Source organism: Notolepis coatsorum, assembly GCF_963971535.1.
Source record: "Notolepis coatsorum genome assembly, chromosome: 1".
In the NCBI taxonomy this organism is placed as follows: Eukaryota; Metazoa; Chordata; class Actinopteri; order Aulopiformes; family Paralepididae; genus Notolepis; species Notolepis coatsorum.
This window is the reverse complement of record NC_140165.1, coordinates 193,471,543-193,490,314: the sequence shown is the minus strand read 5'-3', so window position 1 is coordinate 193,490,314 and position 18,772 is coordinate 193,471,543. Positions and strand designations below refer to the sequence as shown.

Here is an 18,772-nt window from a genome sequence, read left to right as displayed (position 1 = left end):
TGAAAGAAGACTGGATGAACTTGGCAATTCAATGAAAGACCTAAAAAAAGAGTCACAGGCTATTCTGAACAGAGTCTCTAATGCAGAAGGAAGAATCGGAGATCTAGAAGACCAGTGTGCGGCCAATAGTAAGGCCCTGCAGGTCCAAGCCAAAGAACTGAACACGCTACAAACAAAGTTTAGTAACTTGGAAGCACAAAATCGGAGAAATAATCTGATCTTTGTTGGCCTGGCAGAAGGACTGGAGACAGGCAACCCAGACAAGATGATGGGCGACATATTAAGATATATTCTGGATGGTAAAGACGACGAGCCAACACCAGAAATTGAAAGACAGCACCGTAGCCCACGTCCCCGCCCGGCTCCAGGTGAGCCACCGCGGCCGTATCTGGTGCGCATACGGAGATGGAGCGACAGACAGAGGATCCTCCAGGCCGTGGCGGAGAAAAGGCAACTATCCTGGCAAGGACAACCACTGAGAGTCTTCCAGGATCTACCAACGGAGATAAAAAAAAAAGCGCGCAGAATATGATGACATCAGAACGAAGCTCCGCAAAGAAACGTCCCTGCGCTATGGAATACTTTACCCAGCGAGGCTCATCATCACCATTGATGAGGTGAAATATATCTACAACAACGCACTGGAGGCTGTTGAAGATTTGAAGAAACGATTACCCAAGATCTTTGGTTGACATGAGTGAGATGACCAGAGGCATAACTGCACCAGCGTCACTGTAAGCCCCCTGCTTTATTTTTGATTTTTCTTCTATACCTTCATTCATTATGCTTTACGGTTGGGAGTGGGACTGATGGAATTGAGATATTATTTATGTTACACAATGAACAAGTGGAAAATGAACTAATCATAAACATAACGCTGGTGCCCGCAATCGCCTATTTTTTAATTGCGCAAGTTGATTGAACTTTGAGAACGGAGCTGTGTAGGATGCAGCACGGCCGCGCCTGCTCTGCTCGCGGACAAGGGATGGACATTAAGTCTATCTCTGTTTTGTTTACTGTTTTTCCTTTGCCTAATGGCTTACTTTATGTATGTGTATGTCTTGTACTTTGTATGTCTTTGTCTATCCATACATGTTGTTGCATAGATTACAAGGAGGAAGCTGTAAAGTTGCTTGATTAAAATAATGGGACCTAATCATGTAAATTTGATTAGCTGGAATGTGAAAGGTATTTCAAACCAAACGAAAAGATATAAAATTATTACATATTTGAAATCCCTATCATGTGATTTGGCAATGCTCCAGGAGACCCATCTTAATGAAATAGAATCAGTTAAATTGAAACAAAGATGGGTAGGTCAAGTGTTCTCAGCACCAGGCAGTGGAGCCTCTAGAGGGGTAAGCATCCTGATTTCAAAGAAAATATCATTTAAACTTTCAAAACAAATAGTTGATAAAGATGGTAGATATATAATTTTGTCAGGTATTTTACTAAATGAAAAATGTACTTTAGTAAATGTTTATGCTCCTAATACGGGACAGAATACTTTTTTGTCAAAGCTGAATCTGGTGCTGGCAGAATTTGCAGATTATCCCATTCTGATGGGTGGGGACCTAAATTTGGTTAGCAATGCCTCGCTTGATAGGTCTGGGCGCCCCCTCCCACTAGACGGAGCATTGTCAAGTGCACTTAAAGAAATGCAAAACTCACTTGCATTAACCGATATTTGGCGTGTTGTCAACCCTGACACACGTGAATATACTTTTTACTCCCACGCTCATAATTCATATTCCAGGATCGACTATTTTCTCTTCTCACAATCCTTGGTGGGTAATGTAATTGATTGCAAAATTCATAACATACTTTTATCAGACCATGCGCCCCTGTCAGTCCTTTTTACTCCTGCTGTAATTAACATTAAAACCAAACAATGGAGATTTAATAACTCCTTATTGAAAGATCAAGTTTTTGTGTCTATGATTGAGGAGAAAACACAGGAGTACATTAGTATTAATCTTACATCAGTCCAGTCAGTGCAGACGGTATGGGAGGCTTATAAGGCAACCTGTAGGGGCTGGATTATAAGCTACTCAACAGCTAAGAAAAAGGAAAAAATGGCAAGGAAACATGGTCTGATTACTGAACTTAAGTCCTTGGAAACTAGTCATATGTTGGACCCTGACAATTTAGAACTGAAAAAAGCAGTGTTGGTTATAACAACAGAATTACAAGCAATTCTACATGAGGAAAATGCATTTGCCCTCTTTCAGTTGCGTCGAAAATATTATGAATCTGGCGATAAGGCTGGTAAAATGCTTGCTCTCAGACTGAAGCAGCAAGAAAATCATCAATCAATCTCAAGCATATATGATGAAGATGGCTCTTTGATTTGTGAACAACTTCAAATCAATCAAGCATTCACTAAATTTTATAGCACACTGTATAAATCAGAATGTTGTGCGAGTGAAGAGGAAATGAAAAACATTTTCAGAGATATAAATCTCCCAACCCTCTCTGAAGAAGAAAGGGAATCACTGGATACACCTATCACGGAAAATGAAATTAAATCGGCTATCAAATCCCTCTCAACCGGTAAAACACCGGGTGATGATGGTTATACAAGTGAATTTCTTAAGTGTTTCCAAGTCACTCTTACACCACTTCTAATATTTCTGTTTAATGATATAGTGGCCAATCAATCCATGCCGCTAACCATGCGGCAAGCTACTATTTCATTGATTCCAAAACCTGGCAAGGATCACTTGCAAATGTGTAATTTCAGACCTTTGAGTATTTTAAATAATGATTATAAGTTGTTTGCGAAGGTCCTTGCAGGGCGATTGGAAAATGTTATAGCCTCATTGATTCATATTGATCAGGCTGGCTTTGTACAGGGTCATTTAGCTTCAAATAACATGAGGAGGCTAATGCATGTCATGTCAAGGGCGGGGGCCTCCCATCATCCTGCGATGGCAATATCGCTGGATGCTGAGAAAGCCTTTGATCGAGTGGAGTGGAAATATCTGTTTTATGTACTACCTAAATACGGATTTGGACCGGTTCTCATGAACTGGATAAAGGCACTTTACCATGAACCGGTTACGTCAGTCAGAACAAATGGTATAAGGTCTGATCCATTCCATCTCTATCGATCTACCCGCCAAGGATGTCCGGTTTCACCGCACATTTTTATTCTTTCCCTCGAACCACTTGCCTGTGCTATACGTGCTCATAAAGAAATCAGTGGTATTCGTATTGGTAGTTGTGAGTATAAGGCCAGCCTGTTTGCTGATGACATATTATTAACACTAACAAATCCTAGCCATTCCATCTCTCAAGTGCTAAAGCTTATAGATACATTTGGTAAATGTTCGGGCTATAAAGTGAATTATAGTAAAAGTGAAGCTATTCCACTTAACAACCTAACTTTTCAATCACATCTGGGTTCTGCTCCTTTCAATTGGAAGCCAAAAGGAATTAAATACCTGGGAATTAAAATCCGATCTCCCATTGAAAAAATGGTTGAGTTAAATACATCTGACCTTTTAAAGAATATAAAGGAGGACATCAAAAGATGGACAGTCTTGCCTTTATCCCTTTGGGGCAGATCTGATATTATAAAAATGAATTTGTTACCAAGGCTAGCTTTTTTGATGTCCTCTATACCGTTAAAGTTCCCTCCTAGTTGGTTCAAAGAAATAAACAAATTATTTTCTGGCTTCCTATGGAACAACAGAAAACCTAGAATCAGCCATAAAAAACTTATAAAACCAAGAAATAGTGGAGGAATAGGACTACCAGATATCCACCAATATTACATAGCATATAACTCAAGATACCCCTTGCAGTGGGCTTACAATAGTGTGAGACAGATTGGCAGCTGGGAATGGCTTGAAGAACAAATTATAGAAGAACATAACAAAGATCTATCTCTTTCAATGTTGTGGTATAACCCAAAAATCACTCCCAGACTGGACAATCCGCTTTTAGAATTTTCATGTGAAATAGTGAAAATCTTACATAAACGCCTGACCTTTAGTGGATATTCCTTACCATCATGTCCATTATGGAAAAACCCTTTGCTCTCTGCAGGAGGTAAAATCCTTAAAAATAATGTATGGCAACAACATAATATAACACAGGTGGGCCAAGTGATCGAAAGGGGAAATATGATACCTTTTAATGAACTTAAAACACAGTTTGGGCTGAAAGACACAGAATTTTTATCTTATTTACAAATACAATCAGTTATTAAATCATTGTTGTCTAAAGGCATAGCTATAGGAACAAACAGAGTCTTGGAAGAGACATTAAGGGGAATTACAGGCAGGAAAGGCATTGTTTCTGCAATGTATAAACTATCATGTTCAACCACCCCTGATACCAATACCCAAACTAAAGTCCAATGGGAGCGAAACATGGGTATACCCATATCTGAAACACAATGGGAAGCAGCACTTAGGAATAGTACAAAAATATCAAAATGTGTTGGATATAAAATTATACAATTAAAGATGCTACACAGGGCCTATATAACACCCTGTACATTGAATAAAATGAATCACACCCTACCCAAATTGTGCTGGCATGGGTGTGGAGTAGAGGGTACGCTCATGCACTTGCTGTGGCACTGCCCGCTTGTTAGGACATTTTGGTTGGACATTGCTGAGGACCTGTCAGTTACTCTCCAAATTGACATTAATCCTTGCCCTATAATGTGTATATTGGGTGTAAAAATGGACACTGCTCAAGCAAAGATTGTAAATAATACTGTAGCACTGGCTTTTCTAGCATGCAAACGGATTATTTTAATTAACTGGAAAGAACGCAAACCGAACTGCTTCAGTATGGAGAACTGGCGCAAGGACTTCATGGACTTGCTATCGATGGAACAGGCTGCTCTGGCTCTTCAAGAGAGTGATAGGCCCGATGGCCTTCAAGGTCCCCTGAACTTTATTAGATCACTATCTGGATTAAGTTTGTCTACTGAATCTTTGTAATGCTCTGCAACACCCCCCCCCCCCCCCCCTCGCCCCTTGTTATTGTTATTATTATAATTTCTTGTCTTGTTTTGTCATGTATGTATTGTCTTGTTTGAGAAAAATTTAAAACTTTAAATATCAAAAAGAAAAAAAAATAGCTGTGAGCTAGCAGCACTCTGAGTGACAGTCACCTGACAGACGTTGATGCTGTTATATTTGATGATTGTTATATTTTGATGACTTACTATATTAGAGAGAGAGAGGTAATGTTAGGTTAATTGTTGTGTATTCTTGTTTTATTAGCGGTGCAGTAGTTTACTCAGGACCTTGATTCAGGGCTTTAGACTTGAGTAAAATCGTTGAATAATGTAACTTTTTTTGTGACATGTTTGGTATATTTGACATATTTGGTGGCACTGGAGAGTAATGGAGAAATGGAAAAGGGCGACGCAACTCTTAACAGATCTGATTCAAGTGTCTTCAATTTAGTCAGTGTAGAAATTAGGAGTTAACAACGTTCACTTTACTGCAATAACTTTGGTAAGTGCTCACACATTGTCTATCTCTTTCTTTCGCTCTCTTTCTCTCTCTTTCTGTCCCCCTCATTCTCTTTCTTTCTATCTCTCTCTCTCTCTCCTGCAGATAGAGACTCATGTCAAAGGAGAGCGTGTTCGGTATTTCCAGGATGATGATGGCATTGGTCTCCAGGACATGGTCAGAAGAGAGAAGATGAGCTCTGCCCAGGATCAGAACATGCTGTACTCCCGCATGGCTGCCAAGGTAACATACCATACCACCCTATAGTATGGTTGCCATGGTACCCACAATATCATACCACCCTGTATTATCATTGCCATGGTAACCACAATAGCATACAGCCCTGTAGTATGGCTGCCATGGTTACCACAATATCATACAGCCCTGTAGTATGGCTGCCATGGTTACCACAATGGCAGATGGTTTCAAACTGTATTTTAAATGAGAAAGAAAACTAAATAAATGGACAAGAGAAAAATAAATCTCAATTTGGTCAGTAGGCTATTGTCATTTTGACAGGCAAAGACAAGTCTGTCCACAAATCTGAGATAGAACATGAACACGAACTGTATAACAATACAACTTTTATAACTGGCATTAACAATGAAAATAAATAAATAAATCAAATCTCAATTCTGGTATTAACACATTAATTGCCAAGAACGAGTATACTCGTTATTGCCCGCCATGCGAATATCGCAGTTAACGAGTTAACTCGTTTTTGGGATCGTTATTTAGTTTATTCGCCCGCTATCTATTCATAATTCATGGCTGCAGCCTCTGCAGACCCTTCAGACCCTGTCTGAGCTGGCAGACGGTCAACACCGCCCTCTACTGCCTTGCGGAGCTATTGCACTCCACTGGTGTGTTTTCTGAGCCGATCTGAGCCGTGGCGGCGGGGTTTAAATACTCAGGCGAGGCTGGCCTTTACAACGACGGCATGGAACGATGGCCATTTCATGTATGCACGAGGAGATATAATAATGATAATCTAGCGTTGATTTCAGGATGATTAGATAATCAGCCGAAAAATTACAACGTGATGACTGGATTACACTAAAATGCCTTTTTCTCGTCTTTTCCTGGAATTACTGAGAATCACCCAAACCATACTCGTATTCAAAACGGTATAAAACGGAAATGTACGGATGAAAAAACAATCTGTTTTGTGCATGTTGACTGGAAGCAACTCACTGACAATTGACGGGTGTATTAGACCCATAGCTATAATATAAGATATATTTTAAGCACTCGCAAATGTCGCAGTCTAAAACTATATCCATTGAATAAAGACCTGGCACTGAAGGGGGATCAGCGCCCCCTGCTGCTGGCGGTCAATGTGTTAATAATGAAAAATAAATGAAATCTCAAGTCTGAATAGCACACAGCCTACTGTGTACAGACGGTTTCAGAATGTATTTTAAATTTGAAAGCAAACTAAAGAAATGGACAAGAGAATTTGGTCAGTATTGTCATTTGGACAAGCAAAGCCATTACTTTAAGTTGCGGGCAAGAAAGACAAGTCTGTCCACAAATCTGAGGTAGAACATGAACACAAACTGTATACCGTAATTTTCGGACTATAAGCTGCGCCTTTTTTCCCATTTTTCGACCCTGCGGCTTATATAACGGTGTGGCTAATCTATGGATTTTTACAGCTACACAGCACAGTACATGTTCTGTAGCTACTATTGCACTAAATGGTAACACTTGAATACGTTATGCAAATATGCAACTTGTTTGTTGAAATGTTTATAAATGGGAGCTTCCTCAAACAGCCATCTCTTTCCCGACAATCCCCTCTGTGCACGAACCCTTACATATGGTAATTAAACATTAAAACACCTGCGGCTTATAGTCCAGTGCGGCTTATATATGTACACATCATTCAATTTAGCTGCTGCGGCTTATATTCAGGTGCGCCTTATAGTCCGAAAATTACGGTAACAATAAAACTTTTATAACTGGCATTAATAATGAATAAAAGAAGAAAAAAAATGTATTGACCATGTTTCATATTTATATAGAGGAAAAATATATCACGATAATTATCGTTATTGTTTTATCGCCCAGCCCTATGATAGCCTACTCCATTTGAAATTCCATAGCAAGGAGACATCTTTAGGGACTATTTTTCTACGCCAAGTTCACTGAAATCGATATAAAAGACTGTTTTTAAAAACTACAGGGAGCCACTGCAGAGGGGCTGAAGAGCCGCGGGTTGCCAACCCCTGCTCTAGATGAATAACAGTGTGTGTGGTGTCTCTAGATGATGGGGAAGGCAGATGGAGATGACTACACGCTGGACGACATGTTTGTGTCGAGTGTGGCACAGCGGGAGGGCGAGGGTCGAGAGGAGGAGAGGATGAGGAGCAGAGCGATTGTGGAGAGCAGGAGGCTCGCTGCCTCCATGGATAAATGTCAACACTGCTTCACCAACCATGAGGTCCAGAAACACCTGGTGGTCGCCATAGGAACCAAGGTAACCCCACTCCCAACACATGAACCCCTCCCCCAACACAATAACACCTATTATTACATGGCGTTTTCACATTCGCCGAAATGCTTGCTTGTGATTGGTCAATAGCGCTCGTCAGAGGTCCGTTATTACACGATAACGGACCTCTGCCGAACAATAATGACCGCTGTGTGCAGCTGTTCGCAATCAAGGCCACTGACACACTGCATCAGAGCAGCCAATCAGACACACCTGCTGGCTGCACTGACAGCAGAGTGTGTGTGACGATGACAGCGGAGCCAGAACAGAACTGCGTCTGCATTTCATCTCGTCTTGTCGATGTAAAATGAATTAGGTATATTGTTAGTAAGTTAGCCATGTAATAAGCGGGATAATGTATAGCTATACTCGATCATTGTCACAAAATAATTGACCGACAAATACCGAGGCGCCACGCCGAGGTGTTTTAAACGTCAGTGAAGGTCAATTATTTTGCGACAATGATCTCGTAGCTATACATTATACCTTACATAACTCCTCCTCAACACTTAACACCTAGTAACTTGTCCCCCACCACATTAACACATATAACTTATCCTTAACACATTAACACCTAGTAACCTAGGTTGTCAAACACCTTGATTTTTCCATCCTTCTCAAATATCTTCAGTCTTGCAGGAAACATTACGTGCGACTTGATCTTTCTTTCCTGTAGTTTTCTTACTTAGATCAATACAGTCCGTAATAATTAACCTATTCAGTGCCATTCACGAGAATTCTCGTTTCTGGGTCGTTTTAAAAAAAAATTCTATTTAATACCCTATTCAATTTCAGGGAGCTGTATTTTGCATGGAAAAGGCATAATGGGACTCCGAAGGTGCAGTACCGGCCGCATCCTACCAGGCGTCGGTATCGAGCACCATTTGAAACATTGTGTCTAGGGCTGTGCATTGATTATAGAGGTCCGGGCGGACTTTTCTTTGTCGGACAAGTGTAGCGGTTATAACGCTCGGATTGAGAAGAAACAATTACTCCCAATCCGTGTTCTGTGGAGGATTATGTTGGCGAAACGATGGACTTTTTTTTCAGGGTACATTCTAGTCAAGGTAAGGGCTATATGATATCAATCTTGCGTTGATCCAAGAATGTTTTCATTGCGATCCGAGCGTATGTGTGTCCATAACGTATCCCCCCCCCCCACCCACCCTTTCATGCATTCATGATGGAACATAATACCTATCATATGTATTTGTTTTTTTAATTGTAGCGTGTGTAGGGACAAAACGTCAATGGATTTAGTATAATACACGTTGCGGCTTATAACCAGCCTCTCAGGAATTGGCCCGGATCATTCCGAAATAACACTCATATTCACCACGGTATAAAACGGGAACGTATGGATGGGAAAATTATTGCTTTTTTGCATCTTGACCAGAAGAAACTCAGTGTCAAATGACTATAGTATTGTATCCATAGCTATAATATAGAATATAGTTATAGCTCTACAAACAAGGTGACGGACTCCATTAGTTTAATGGGTGGCCTCGCATAGCCGTCGCCCGGAAGAGGCGTGGCACAGAATGTCGCTTTTTTTTAAATGTAGCCAAGAGTAAAGACCCTCAAAACAGCTGTCAAAGTGTATATTTTCAGCACTACATTAGTTTACCAATGATTTTAAGTGTTATTAGCAAAATATGAGTCCATAAATATATCAGTGCATCCCGGCGGAAACCGGATGAATTAACCTCTTCCGCCCGTGCGGTCCGGGAGGGGAGGACCACAAATGACATCACGTCATAAATCAACCTCTCCAGACTGTGACAAAAGTATAATTTTTTTTGTCAAACGTATTCAAGTATAAACATCATAACCATGTCACAACAGCAGTTATAATGTATATTATCATCAATACGTTGGTTTACGAATAGGTTAAAGTGTTATTAGTGCGATTTTAGAATTTGTTTTTGTGCTGTTTTGATCGCGAAAGTCAGCCATCTTGAAAAATTGGCAGATGGAAATTGTAGTTCTTTGACGCCATTTTGAAGAGGACATCGAGAGCTTTGAATGATCGTTGGAATTTTTCCGAACGACACTTCCCAAATGCCTCTATGGGGCTTCAAGCAAATTACTTCTGTATGCATTTTTTTAATATCTCTTATTACTCGGGATAATAAACCACAAAACTTTTTTTTTTTTTATCCACTTTCTCCCATTTTCTATATATTTTCTCCCATCCCAATTTCGTATCATCCAATTCAACCCTCCCCTGTCACGAACGCTGTTTCTTGCCTCCCACAAGCCGGCTGCAATGTGGACTAAGTCATACATAGCACAAGTCCCCTCCGGTACTTGAGGTAACAGCAGTCGCATCTTTTCACCTGCGCAGCTCGATCTCTCAGTGGCGAGGAGTAACGCGTGGGAGGCTCACGCTGCCCCAGACACTTCCTGATTCTACTGCGCAGGCGCACCAACCGACCTGTAGGAGTCGCTGTCCACAACGCCCGATCCCCACCCATCAGTTTCCCACCCCCTAATACGGCCAATGTGTATTAGTACGGACGGCCAGCTAAACTGAAAGCAATGTGGAGCGCTGGGCTCGAACAGGCAAGCCCAGCGTCTCCGTCATTCGTGGCGAGCGCCTTGCCCACTACGCCACGTAGCCGCCCCAATAAACCACAAAACTTAACGTTATTGACATATATTGGAGCGTAGTTAGTTTCTCCTCCCTATTTGTAGCATGTCGCAACAATCAGATTTGAAATTAGTTTCAAAATGGCGGCACTCTGACCAGAATGCGTGTAGCTTTATGCCAAGCAAGCAGTGCAAAAATTTACCGTAGTGGCATGCAGTAATGCGCCTTTCATTTTCCGCCGCCCAGCGCCCAGGTCGCGCGGAAATAGGCTGTCTATTGCCATTCTCTTTGACAAACTCTAACCTTAACCAGCTCCTTAACAACGCCTAAACTTAACCGTTCTAACCTTAACCAACTCCGAAACAATGCCTAACCTTAACCTTAACCTTAGAAATTATATTGCCATTCTCTTTGACAAACTCTAACCTTAACCAGCTCCTTAACAGCGCCTAAACTTAACCGTTCTAACCTTAACCAACTCCGAAACAATGCCTAACCTTAATCGGCGAAAGAATACACGTTAAAAAAAAATCACGTTAAAAAATATTTTCGATGGGATTCGAACTCGCCAGCAAACAAGCCATAGGATCCACAGCCATGTGTCCTTGCCAATTGAGCTATTTGCTAGATACAGAATAAGGGGCGGTGACTTATATATATTGAGCTCCGCTCGTGTCGCATGCGCGGGCACCTCGCGCGAGCACGCCGGCGCACGCACGCACCTGAGCGAGCACGCCGCCGCCGGTGCACGCACGGTAGCATTTGTCTGAAAAGAAGGGCGCTTTACCGCACTAGCGTGCGGTGACGAATGCGGAAGCATTTTTGCACTGCTTGCTTGGCATTAACGTACAGGCGACCAGAATAATAAACCTACTGTACATACAGTAGATTTCATTATCTGTTCTTATGCACGCCTGGTGATACTAAATCCAAATTGAACTCGGGCATTTGAAAGATAAGCTTTGGCACAATCCATAAATATAATAAGGTAATTTATAAGCCTGCTATTTTATATTCTATAATAATATTTCAAATAGCATTGGTCCGGATGGGAGAATTCAGTACTATATCTACAAAACCTTCTGTTTAATCATCTTCCCTTTATTCATTTCCTTAGATTATTTGTACATGTGATCCCAAGAAGGTACTGAACGAGATCAGTGGCAGGTTTTCATTTTTCATTTTTAGCATGTTATTCACTGTCAAAGATGCAAAGAAAAATCATAATTCATATTCTCCTTTGTTTCATCACAATTTAAGCAAGCCTAGTAATAGACACAATATTTCTGACACTGGGAATACATTCACTGGGGTCCATAGATGTCCCTAGATACCAATAACATGCAAATGGACCTTGTAGAAGTGGAGCAATATTCCATTTACTTAGGTATGTATTTTAGGCGGATTTTCAGAAAATAGGGCTCCGGTCTTAACTCATTCAGCGCCAGGGATCGCTGTCTACCTTCTGGGTAGAACGCCATCGCTGTAAGTCAATGGAGACTGCGAAACTTGCGAGTGCTTAAAATATATTTTATATTATAGCTATGGATCTAATAACAACGTCGATTGTCAGTGAGTTGCTTCTGGTCAACATGCAAAAAACAGATTGTTTTTTAATCTGTACATTTCCATTTTATACCATTTTGAATATGAGTATAGTTTGGGTGATTCTTAGTAATCCCAGGAAAAGACGCGATAATAGCCCTTTAGCGAAATCCAGTTATCACGTCATTTTTTGCCTGGCTATCGAATCTTCCTGAAATCAACGCTAGATTATCATTATTAACCTTCCTCATGCACCCATGAAATGGGCCCTGGAGCGTATCCACTTTTTGTATCCATTTTTTCTCCTGTTTTTCTCAGATTTTCTCCCATCCCAATTTATCGTTATGCCAATTCCCCCCTCCCCTTCCTGGTCGTTGCTCGCATGTTCCCCCCACTGGTCGGTCTAGGGCAGGGGTCAGCAACCTTTACTATCAAAAGAGCCACTTTTCCCCCCCTCACACAAAATAAAATGCTCAGGGAGCCTGTTTTTACCTGTTATAACAAAAAAAAACTCAAACTCTTATGAAGAGGAGAAAAAATACTGGCTATGTAGACCTATTTTTAAATAAAACACAGAAGAGGAGACAAAACACTGGTGTCTGTAGACCGACTTTGAAATAAAACCCTGAACTATTCAGGTATATTTGAGTCATTCCCTTATTTGTGGAACATTTATAAAATAAAAAGTAGTCCACTTTGAAAAAAGACTACCATGTGTAGACCTACTTTGAAATAAAACACAGAAAAGGAGAAAAACACTGGCATCTGTAGACCTACATTGAAATAAAACCCTGAGCTATGCAGCTCTATTTGAGTCTTTCCCTTATTTGTGGAAAATCTATAAAATAAAAAGTAAATTTTTCGTTGTTCGCAAATTTCACAGGTAAGCCTGCATTGTTAGTCGTGAAAGCAAATTAATCTGTCCACGCTGAATTAAACCCTCTATCTTCCTCAGACTTTCCTTTTTTTGGATTATCCATGGTTAGTTTACTGGGGGGTCGGAAACTCAAGATTAGCCACTTGCAGACGGCAGGGAGAGGCGCGGGGTGTGACGTACTGTATATTTTAGTTGATGAAATATTTTTGTTGACTAAATATTTTTGTTGATGAAATATTTTTTCATTTCAGTGTCACAGTATGACATCGATCTAAAAAAAAATAAATAAAAAAAATAGTAAAATTCTTTTTTATTTTATTTTTGGGCCAGGGAGCCGCAGCTGATTGGCTAAAGAGCTGCATGCGGCTCCGGAGCCGCAGGTTGCCGACCCCTGGTCTAGGGAGTCCTGAAGTCTATCAGATGCTTCCTCCATCACATAGGAGACAGCCAGCAACCTCTTTTCACCTGCCAGCGCGGACTCTCATTGGTGAAGTGTAACGCGTGGGAGGTCACTCTACCTTCATCATATCCCTTCTTTGCTGTGCAGGCGCCCTGACCGACCTGTAGGAGTCACTGTTTACAACGACCAGAATACCACCCCACCGGCTTCCCTCCCGCTGACTCTGCCAATTGAGCCAGTATGACGGCCGGCCAAGCCGGAGGCAACGCTGACAGCCGGATTCGATACCGGTGTCTCTTGCGTTGGTGACGAGCGATTAGACCGCTGCGCCACCCAGCCGCCCTCCTCCCTTTTTTCTGTATTTTTCTCTTATCCCCATTCAGTCGTTATGCCAATTCCCCCCTCCCCTTCCTGGTCGTTGCGTGCATTTGCCCCCCACTTGCCGGTCTAGGGAGCCCTGAAGTCTATCACATGCTTCCTCCGACACATGTGGAGACAGCCAGCTGCTTCTTTTCACCTGACAGCGAGGACTCTCACTGGGGAAGTGTAACGCGTGGGAGGATCACACTACCCTCCCCAGTTCCCTCCCTCGCTGTGCAGGCGCCCTGACCGACCTCTAGGAGTCGCTGTTTACAACGACCAGGACCCACCCCACCGGCTTCCCACCCACTGACACTGCCAATTGTGTCAGTATGGACGACCGACCAAGCCGGAGGTACCGCTGGCAGTTGGATTCGATCCCACTGTCTCTGCGGTGGTAGACAGATGCTTAGTCCGCTGCGCTACCCGGCCGCCTCTGATATTCTATATTCTATATTCATATTTCAAATTGCATGTGTCCCGATGTCAACGTTCAGTACTCTATCTACAAAACCCCCTGTAAATCATTTGCCCTTTATTAATTTTCCTGTACACTTGATCTCAAGAAGGTGCTGAATGAGCTACATTTTTCATGTCTTGTCAATGTTAGCATGGTGTTATTCACCGTCAAAGATGAGAAAACTAATTTTTATATTCTCCTTTGGTTCATTACAATTTACTCGAGCCTAGTAACAGACACAATATTTCTGACACTGGGAATACATTCTCTGAGATCCATAGATGTTCCTAGATACCAAGAACATGCACATGGACCTTGTAGAAGTTGAGCAATCTTTCATTTACTTAGGTATGTATTTTTTGGTGAATTTTCTGAAAATATGGCTAGGGCTTAACCCTTTCACTGCCACACTACATAAGGTTAACCCTTTACTATCACACTACCGACGGTTACCTGCTGTTATGTGGCAGTGAAAGGGTTAACCTTTTGTGTATTGTCACAGTGAAAGGGTTAACCGTTTGGTAGTGCGGCAGTGAAAGGGTTAAGAGGTTAACACCCAATAACTCCTCAACACATTAGCACCTAGTAACTCCTCATCAACACATAGTAACTCCTCCTCAACACATTGACACCTATAGGCCGTATGGTGAAGGCTGTATCGTTTCATCCCGTTCCCACCTCTGCGAATTACACAATTTTCACTCTGGGTGAAAGTTCGATTGGTGTAGATTTAGGAACAAAAAGTTCTCCATTGACAAAATAGCCAATTTTTCGCAATCATTTTAGTAAAGTCGGGACTAGATCTTTCCTCGCGAACGGATATTTGATCACCATGGAGTTTTATCTGACTCAATTGGTGCGAGTTCGGTCACGTATCTAGCGCTCGACCTATAGCAGCTCTCCTTGTTGCCAAGTTACAGACAACAAGAGATTGTGTAAACAGCTGTGTGATGTTATCGTGTCATTCACGGAGTACATCTCGACGCAAATGGACAACAAACACATTCTACCGCTCGCAAAATTGGTTTCAAAACAATGTTATATGCATATACATTTACATTTACATTTAGTCATTTAGCTGAAGCTTTTATCCAAAGCGACTTACAAGTTCTGTACGACAAGCCATCAGGAAGGGCACAACTCTATCAGCTGAGTAACAATGTTCATCAAAGTGTTGAGTGCTACAGTGTAGGTTAGTTTATTAGGACAAGTGCATGACAGTATGGTTAGTTAGGGTTAGATAATTATATATTTTTTTTTTTCAAGATAATGGTTGAAGAAGTGCGTCTTTAGTCGACGGCGAAAGATTGGACGTGTTTCGGCTGTCCTAACTGGGGTGGGTAGTTCATTCCACCATTGTGGGGCAAGGACTGAGAATAGGCGACTTCTCTTTGATGACCCTCCCGGAGCTTGGATAGGAATAGGTCTGAGGCGGCCAGAAGATGCAGAGCGTAGGGGTCTTGAGGGTGTGTAGTTAGAGACCATTGACCGGAGGTAGGCGGGAGCGGTTCCCTTTGCCGCACGGTATGCTAGGTCGAGGGCCTTGAAGCGGATTCGTGCAGCAATGGGGAGCCAGTGCAGGTCCCTAAGACATGGGCCGACTTCGGTAGGTTTGAGATCAGGCGGGCCGCTGCGTTCTGAATGAGTTGAAGAGGCTTAGTGGCAGTGGCCGGGAGGCCAGCGAGCAGTGCGTTGCAGTAGTCGAGGCGGGAGATGACTGTTGATTGGACGAGGAGTTGGGTGGCTTCTTTTGTCAGGAAGGGGCGGATCCTTCTGACGTTGCTCAGGAGGAATTGGCAGGTTCTGGTTGTCGCTGCGATGTGAGCAGAGAAGTTCAACTGGTCGTCGAGGACAACACCAAGGTTCTTGGCGGTCGGGGACGCGGTCACAGCTGCATTCTCGACTGTGATGGAAAGGTCGGTCAGGGGGGAGGATTTGGCCGGCAGGCGGCAGGTGGAGCAATTCTGTTTTGCTTAGGTTCAGTTTGAGGTGGTTGGTCGTCATCCAGGCGGAGATGTCGGACAGACAGGCCGAGATCCGCTCAGAGACGTGGATATCTGAGGGAGGGAAGGAGAGGAAGAGTTGAGTATCGTCGGCATAACAATGGTAGGAGAAGCCATGAGATGTGATAATGTTACCCAGTGATTTAGTGTAGAGGGAGAAGAGAAGAGGTCCTAAAACCGAGCCCTGGGGGACACCCGTCCGCGTGAATATTAAAGGCAACCAACTTGTGTTCAGCTTTTCGTTCAGCGTTTCTCTGATTGGCCACACGGCCACGTGACCGCCCTAGCACACGCCCTTCGCGGCAGAGAGAGACGCGGCAGACGCGGCAGCACTGGGTTTTATCACTGGAGATACATTTCTCACTCAACATTGTATTTTGCGCCATCTGACAATATCATAATGATGTGTTTTCTATATTATATCCACAATCATTCATCTAAAAAATTGTATGGGCGTAAATACATGTTAAGATATTCAAAATCGTCACAGCAGTATAGTTTGTTTATACTTCAGAAGTGATGTACAGTGACAAGTGAATCTGGTAGTTGGTTGTTAAAAACGCGAAATAACATAATAACGTTACAGTTTCTAGTTCAGTCAGCAGCCTCGCGAAATAACATTATACATTATGCTCCGCGAAATAACATTATACATTATGCTCCGCGCTTCAATTATACATTATGCTCCGCGCTTCATTCATTCATTTCATAATCAGTCAGCAGCCTGCGTCCTCCGAAATAACATTATACATTATGCTCCGTGCTTCATTAATTAATTTCATAATCAGTCAGCAGCCTGCGTCCTCCACTGATGCAGCAGTTTCTAGTTCAGTCAGCAGCCTCGCGAAATAACATTATACATTATGCTCCGCGAAATAACATTATACATTATGCTCCGCGCTTCAATTATACATTATGCTCCGCGCCCTCCACTGATGGATTTCATTTGGGACGGCTGCCGCTTGCCTGCCGCGTTCGCGGCAAAAGGGGGCGGGGGGTCGCGGCCAATCAGAGAAAAGCTGAACACAAGTTGGTTGCCTTTAATATTCACGCCACCCGTCCGCAGGGGGCGGGTGGCCGACAGGGTCCCTCTCCATGACACTTGGTAGGAGCGGTCATTGAGGTATGATGACAGCCATGTCAGCGCAGAGCCAGCCACTCCCATTCCTGCGAGGGCCGCGAGGAGGATCTGGTGGTTGACTGTGTCGAAGGCTGCAGATAGATCTAGGAGAATCAGGACAGAGGAGAGGCCTTTCGCTTTTGCTAAGTGAAGTGCCTCTGTGACCGCAATGAGGGCTGTCTCTGTGGAGTGACCAGTCCTGAAGCCTGACTGATTAGGGTCTAGGAGGTCATTCTGTAAGAGATAAGCAGTAAGTTGGTTGGATACAGCACGTTCAAGTGTTTTAGAAAGGAAGGAGAGAAGAGAGACAGGACGGTAGTTGCCTATGACGGTAGGGTTCAGGGATGGTTTTTTTATGAGGGGCGTGACTGGCTTGTTTTAGGGAGGTGGAGACCATACGCTACTTGATATAGGCAATCGATTGAATACAGCTGTGAAACGGGCGATAACGTTTGTGTTATTAACCATACTGTACATTTAAATCATATCGCCTTCTATCTACACCAACAACACAGCATTTCACACCGATGCATGACGTCCTGTCAGGGCAATTATTCAATAAACCTCCATAAACACACAATCCGTGATGCATGCAGTACATTTGTATTAAAAACACTTTACTTTGTGATTCCCAACCTGCAATATTAACACTTTGATCGCCGGGGTTAAATTCATAATTTACCATCCCTCGCCAGCCCTATTTAACATGGAGAAGTTCCCCTTCTTTGCAGGGCTATAACTTTTTAAATTGTATTGCTAAATTGACATTACTATGGCCCATTCAACGTCCTATATCTATTGTTCAGGGTGTAGCAACGTTATACTTTTTCATTCACATATTCATACTAAAATACGGTCTAAAGTATAAGTATGTTTTTATCGTTTTCTGCAGCTTTCTCCAGAACTTGATTTATAGCCCTAAATGGGGGGGGGGGGGGTCGTTTATAATTCCGTGGGCAACGTTATATCATTCATCTAGTGTAGGTGATATGATCATTAGAGCAGTTAGTATCGAAGACATTAAAAAATAACGCTGAAACTCACCGTAGCTTCCTCGCGCCGTTGGGAGATGAGCGTGGAACAGAAATGTTTCTATTATGGGATGTCGAAATATCCGATCCATTTCCAGGTTGTATAATTAGTATATACGTCCAAATCATGTTGTTTATCGAGTTATTGGTAACCGATCGACATCCATTGTGTCAAGATGGAGTCCTGCTAATGATAGCGAGTGCCCGGACGAAATATGGGTGAGCACCACTTCATCCGCATCACTTCCTGTTTGGGTGAGCGGCCGATCGGCCACCAGATGGCGCTCTTGAACCGTTGGAGAATTGAGAGGGGCTCACCAGTACATATAATGTCTCCGGGGGAGAAATATGATTTCGATCACAGATTTTTGAAATATTGATATCAAAGACGCTGTCCAGCGTCTTC

General features: G+C 42.6%; 1 protein-coding gene across 1 annotated transcript in view; it reads left to right on the top strand.

Annotated features, from left to right (window-relative positions):
• The window catches only part of cwf19l2 (CWF19 like cell cycle control factor 2), a gene marked incomplete at its 5' end in the record, with an annotated part of 149,647 nt that overhangs the window by 104,809 nt on the left and 26,066 nt on the right, over nucleotides 1-18,772 (top strand). The window contains 2 exons of the mRNA XM_084308552.1: nucleotides 5,586-5,723; nucleotides 7,750-7,962. Of these exons, the coding sequence (XP_084164678.1) occupies nucleotides 5,586-5,723; nucleotides 7,750-7,962 (351 nt within the window). The remainder of the gene's footprint in view (nucleotides 1-5,585; nucleotides 5,724-7,749; nucleotides 7,963-18,772) is intronic.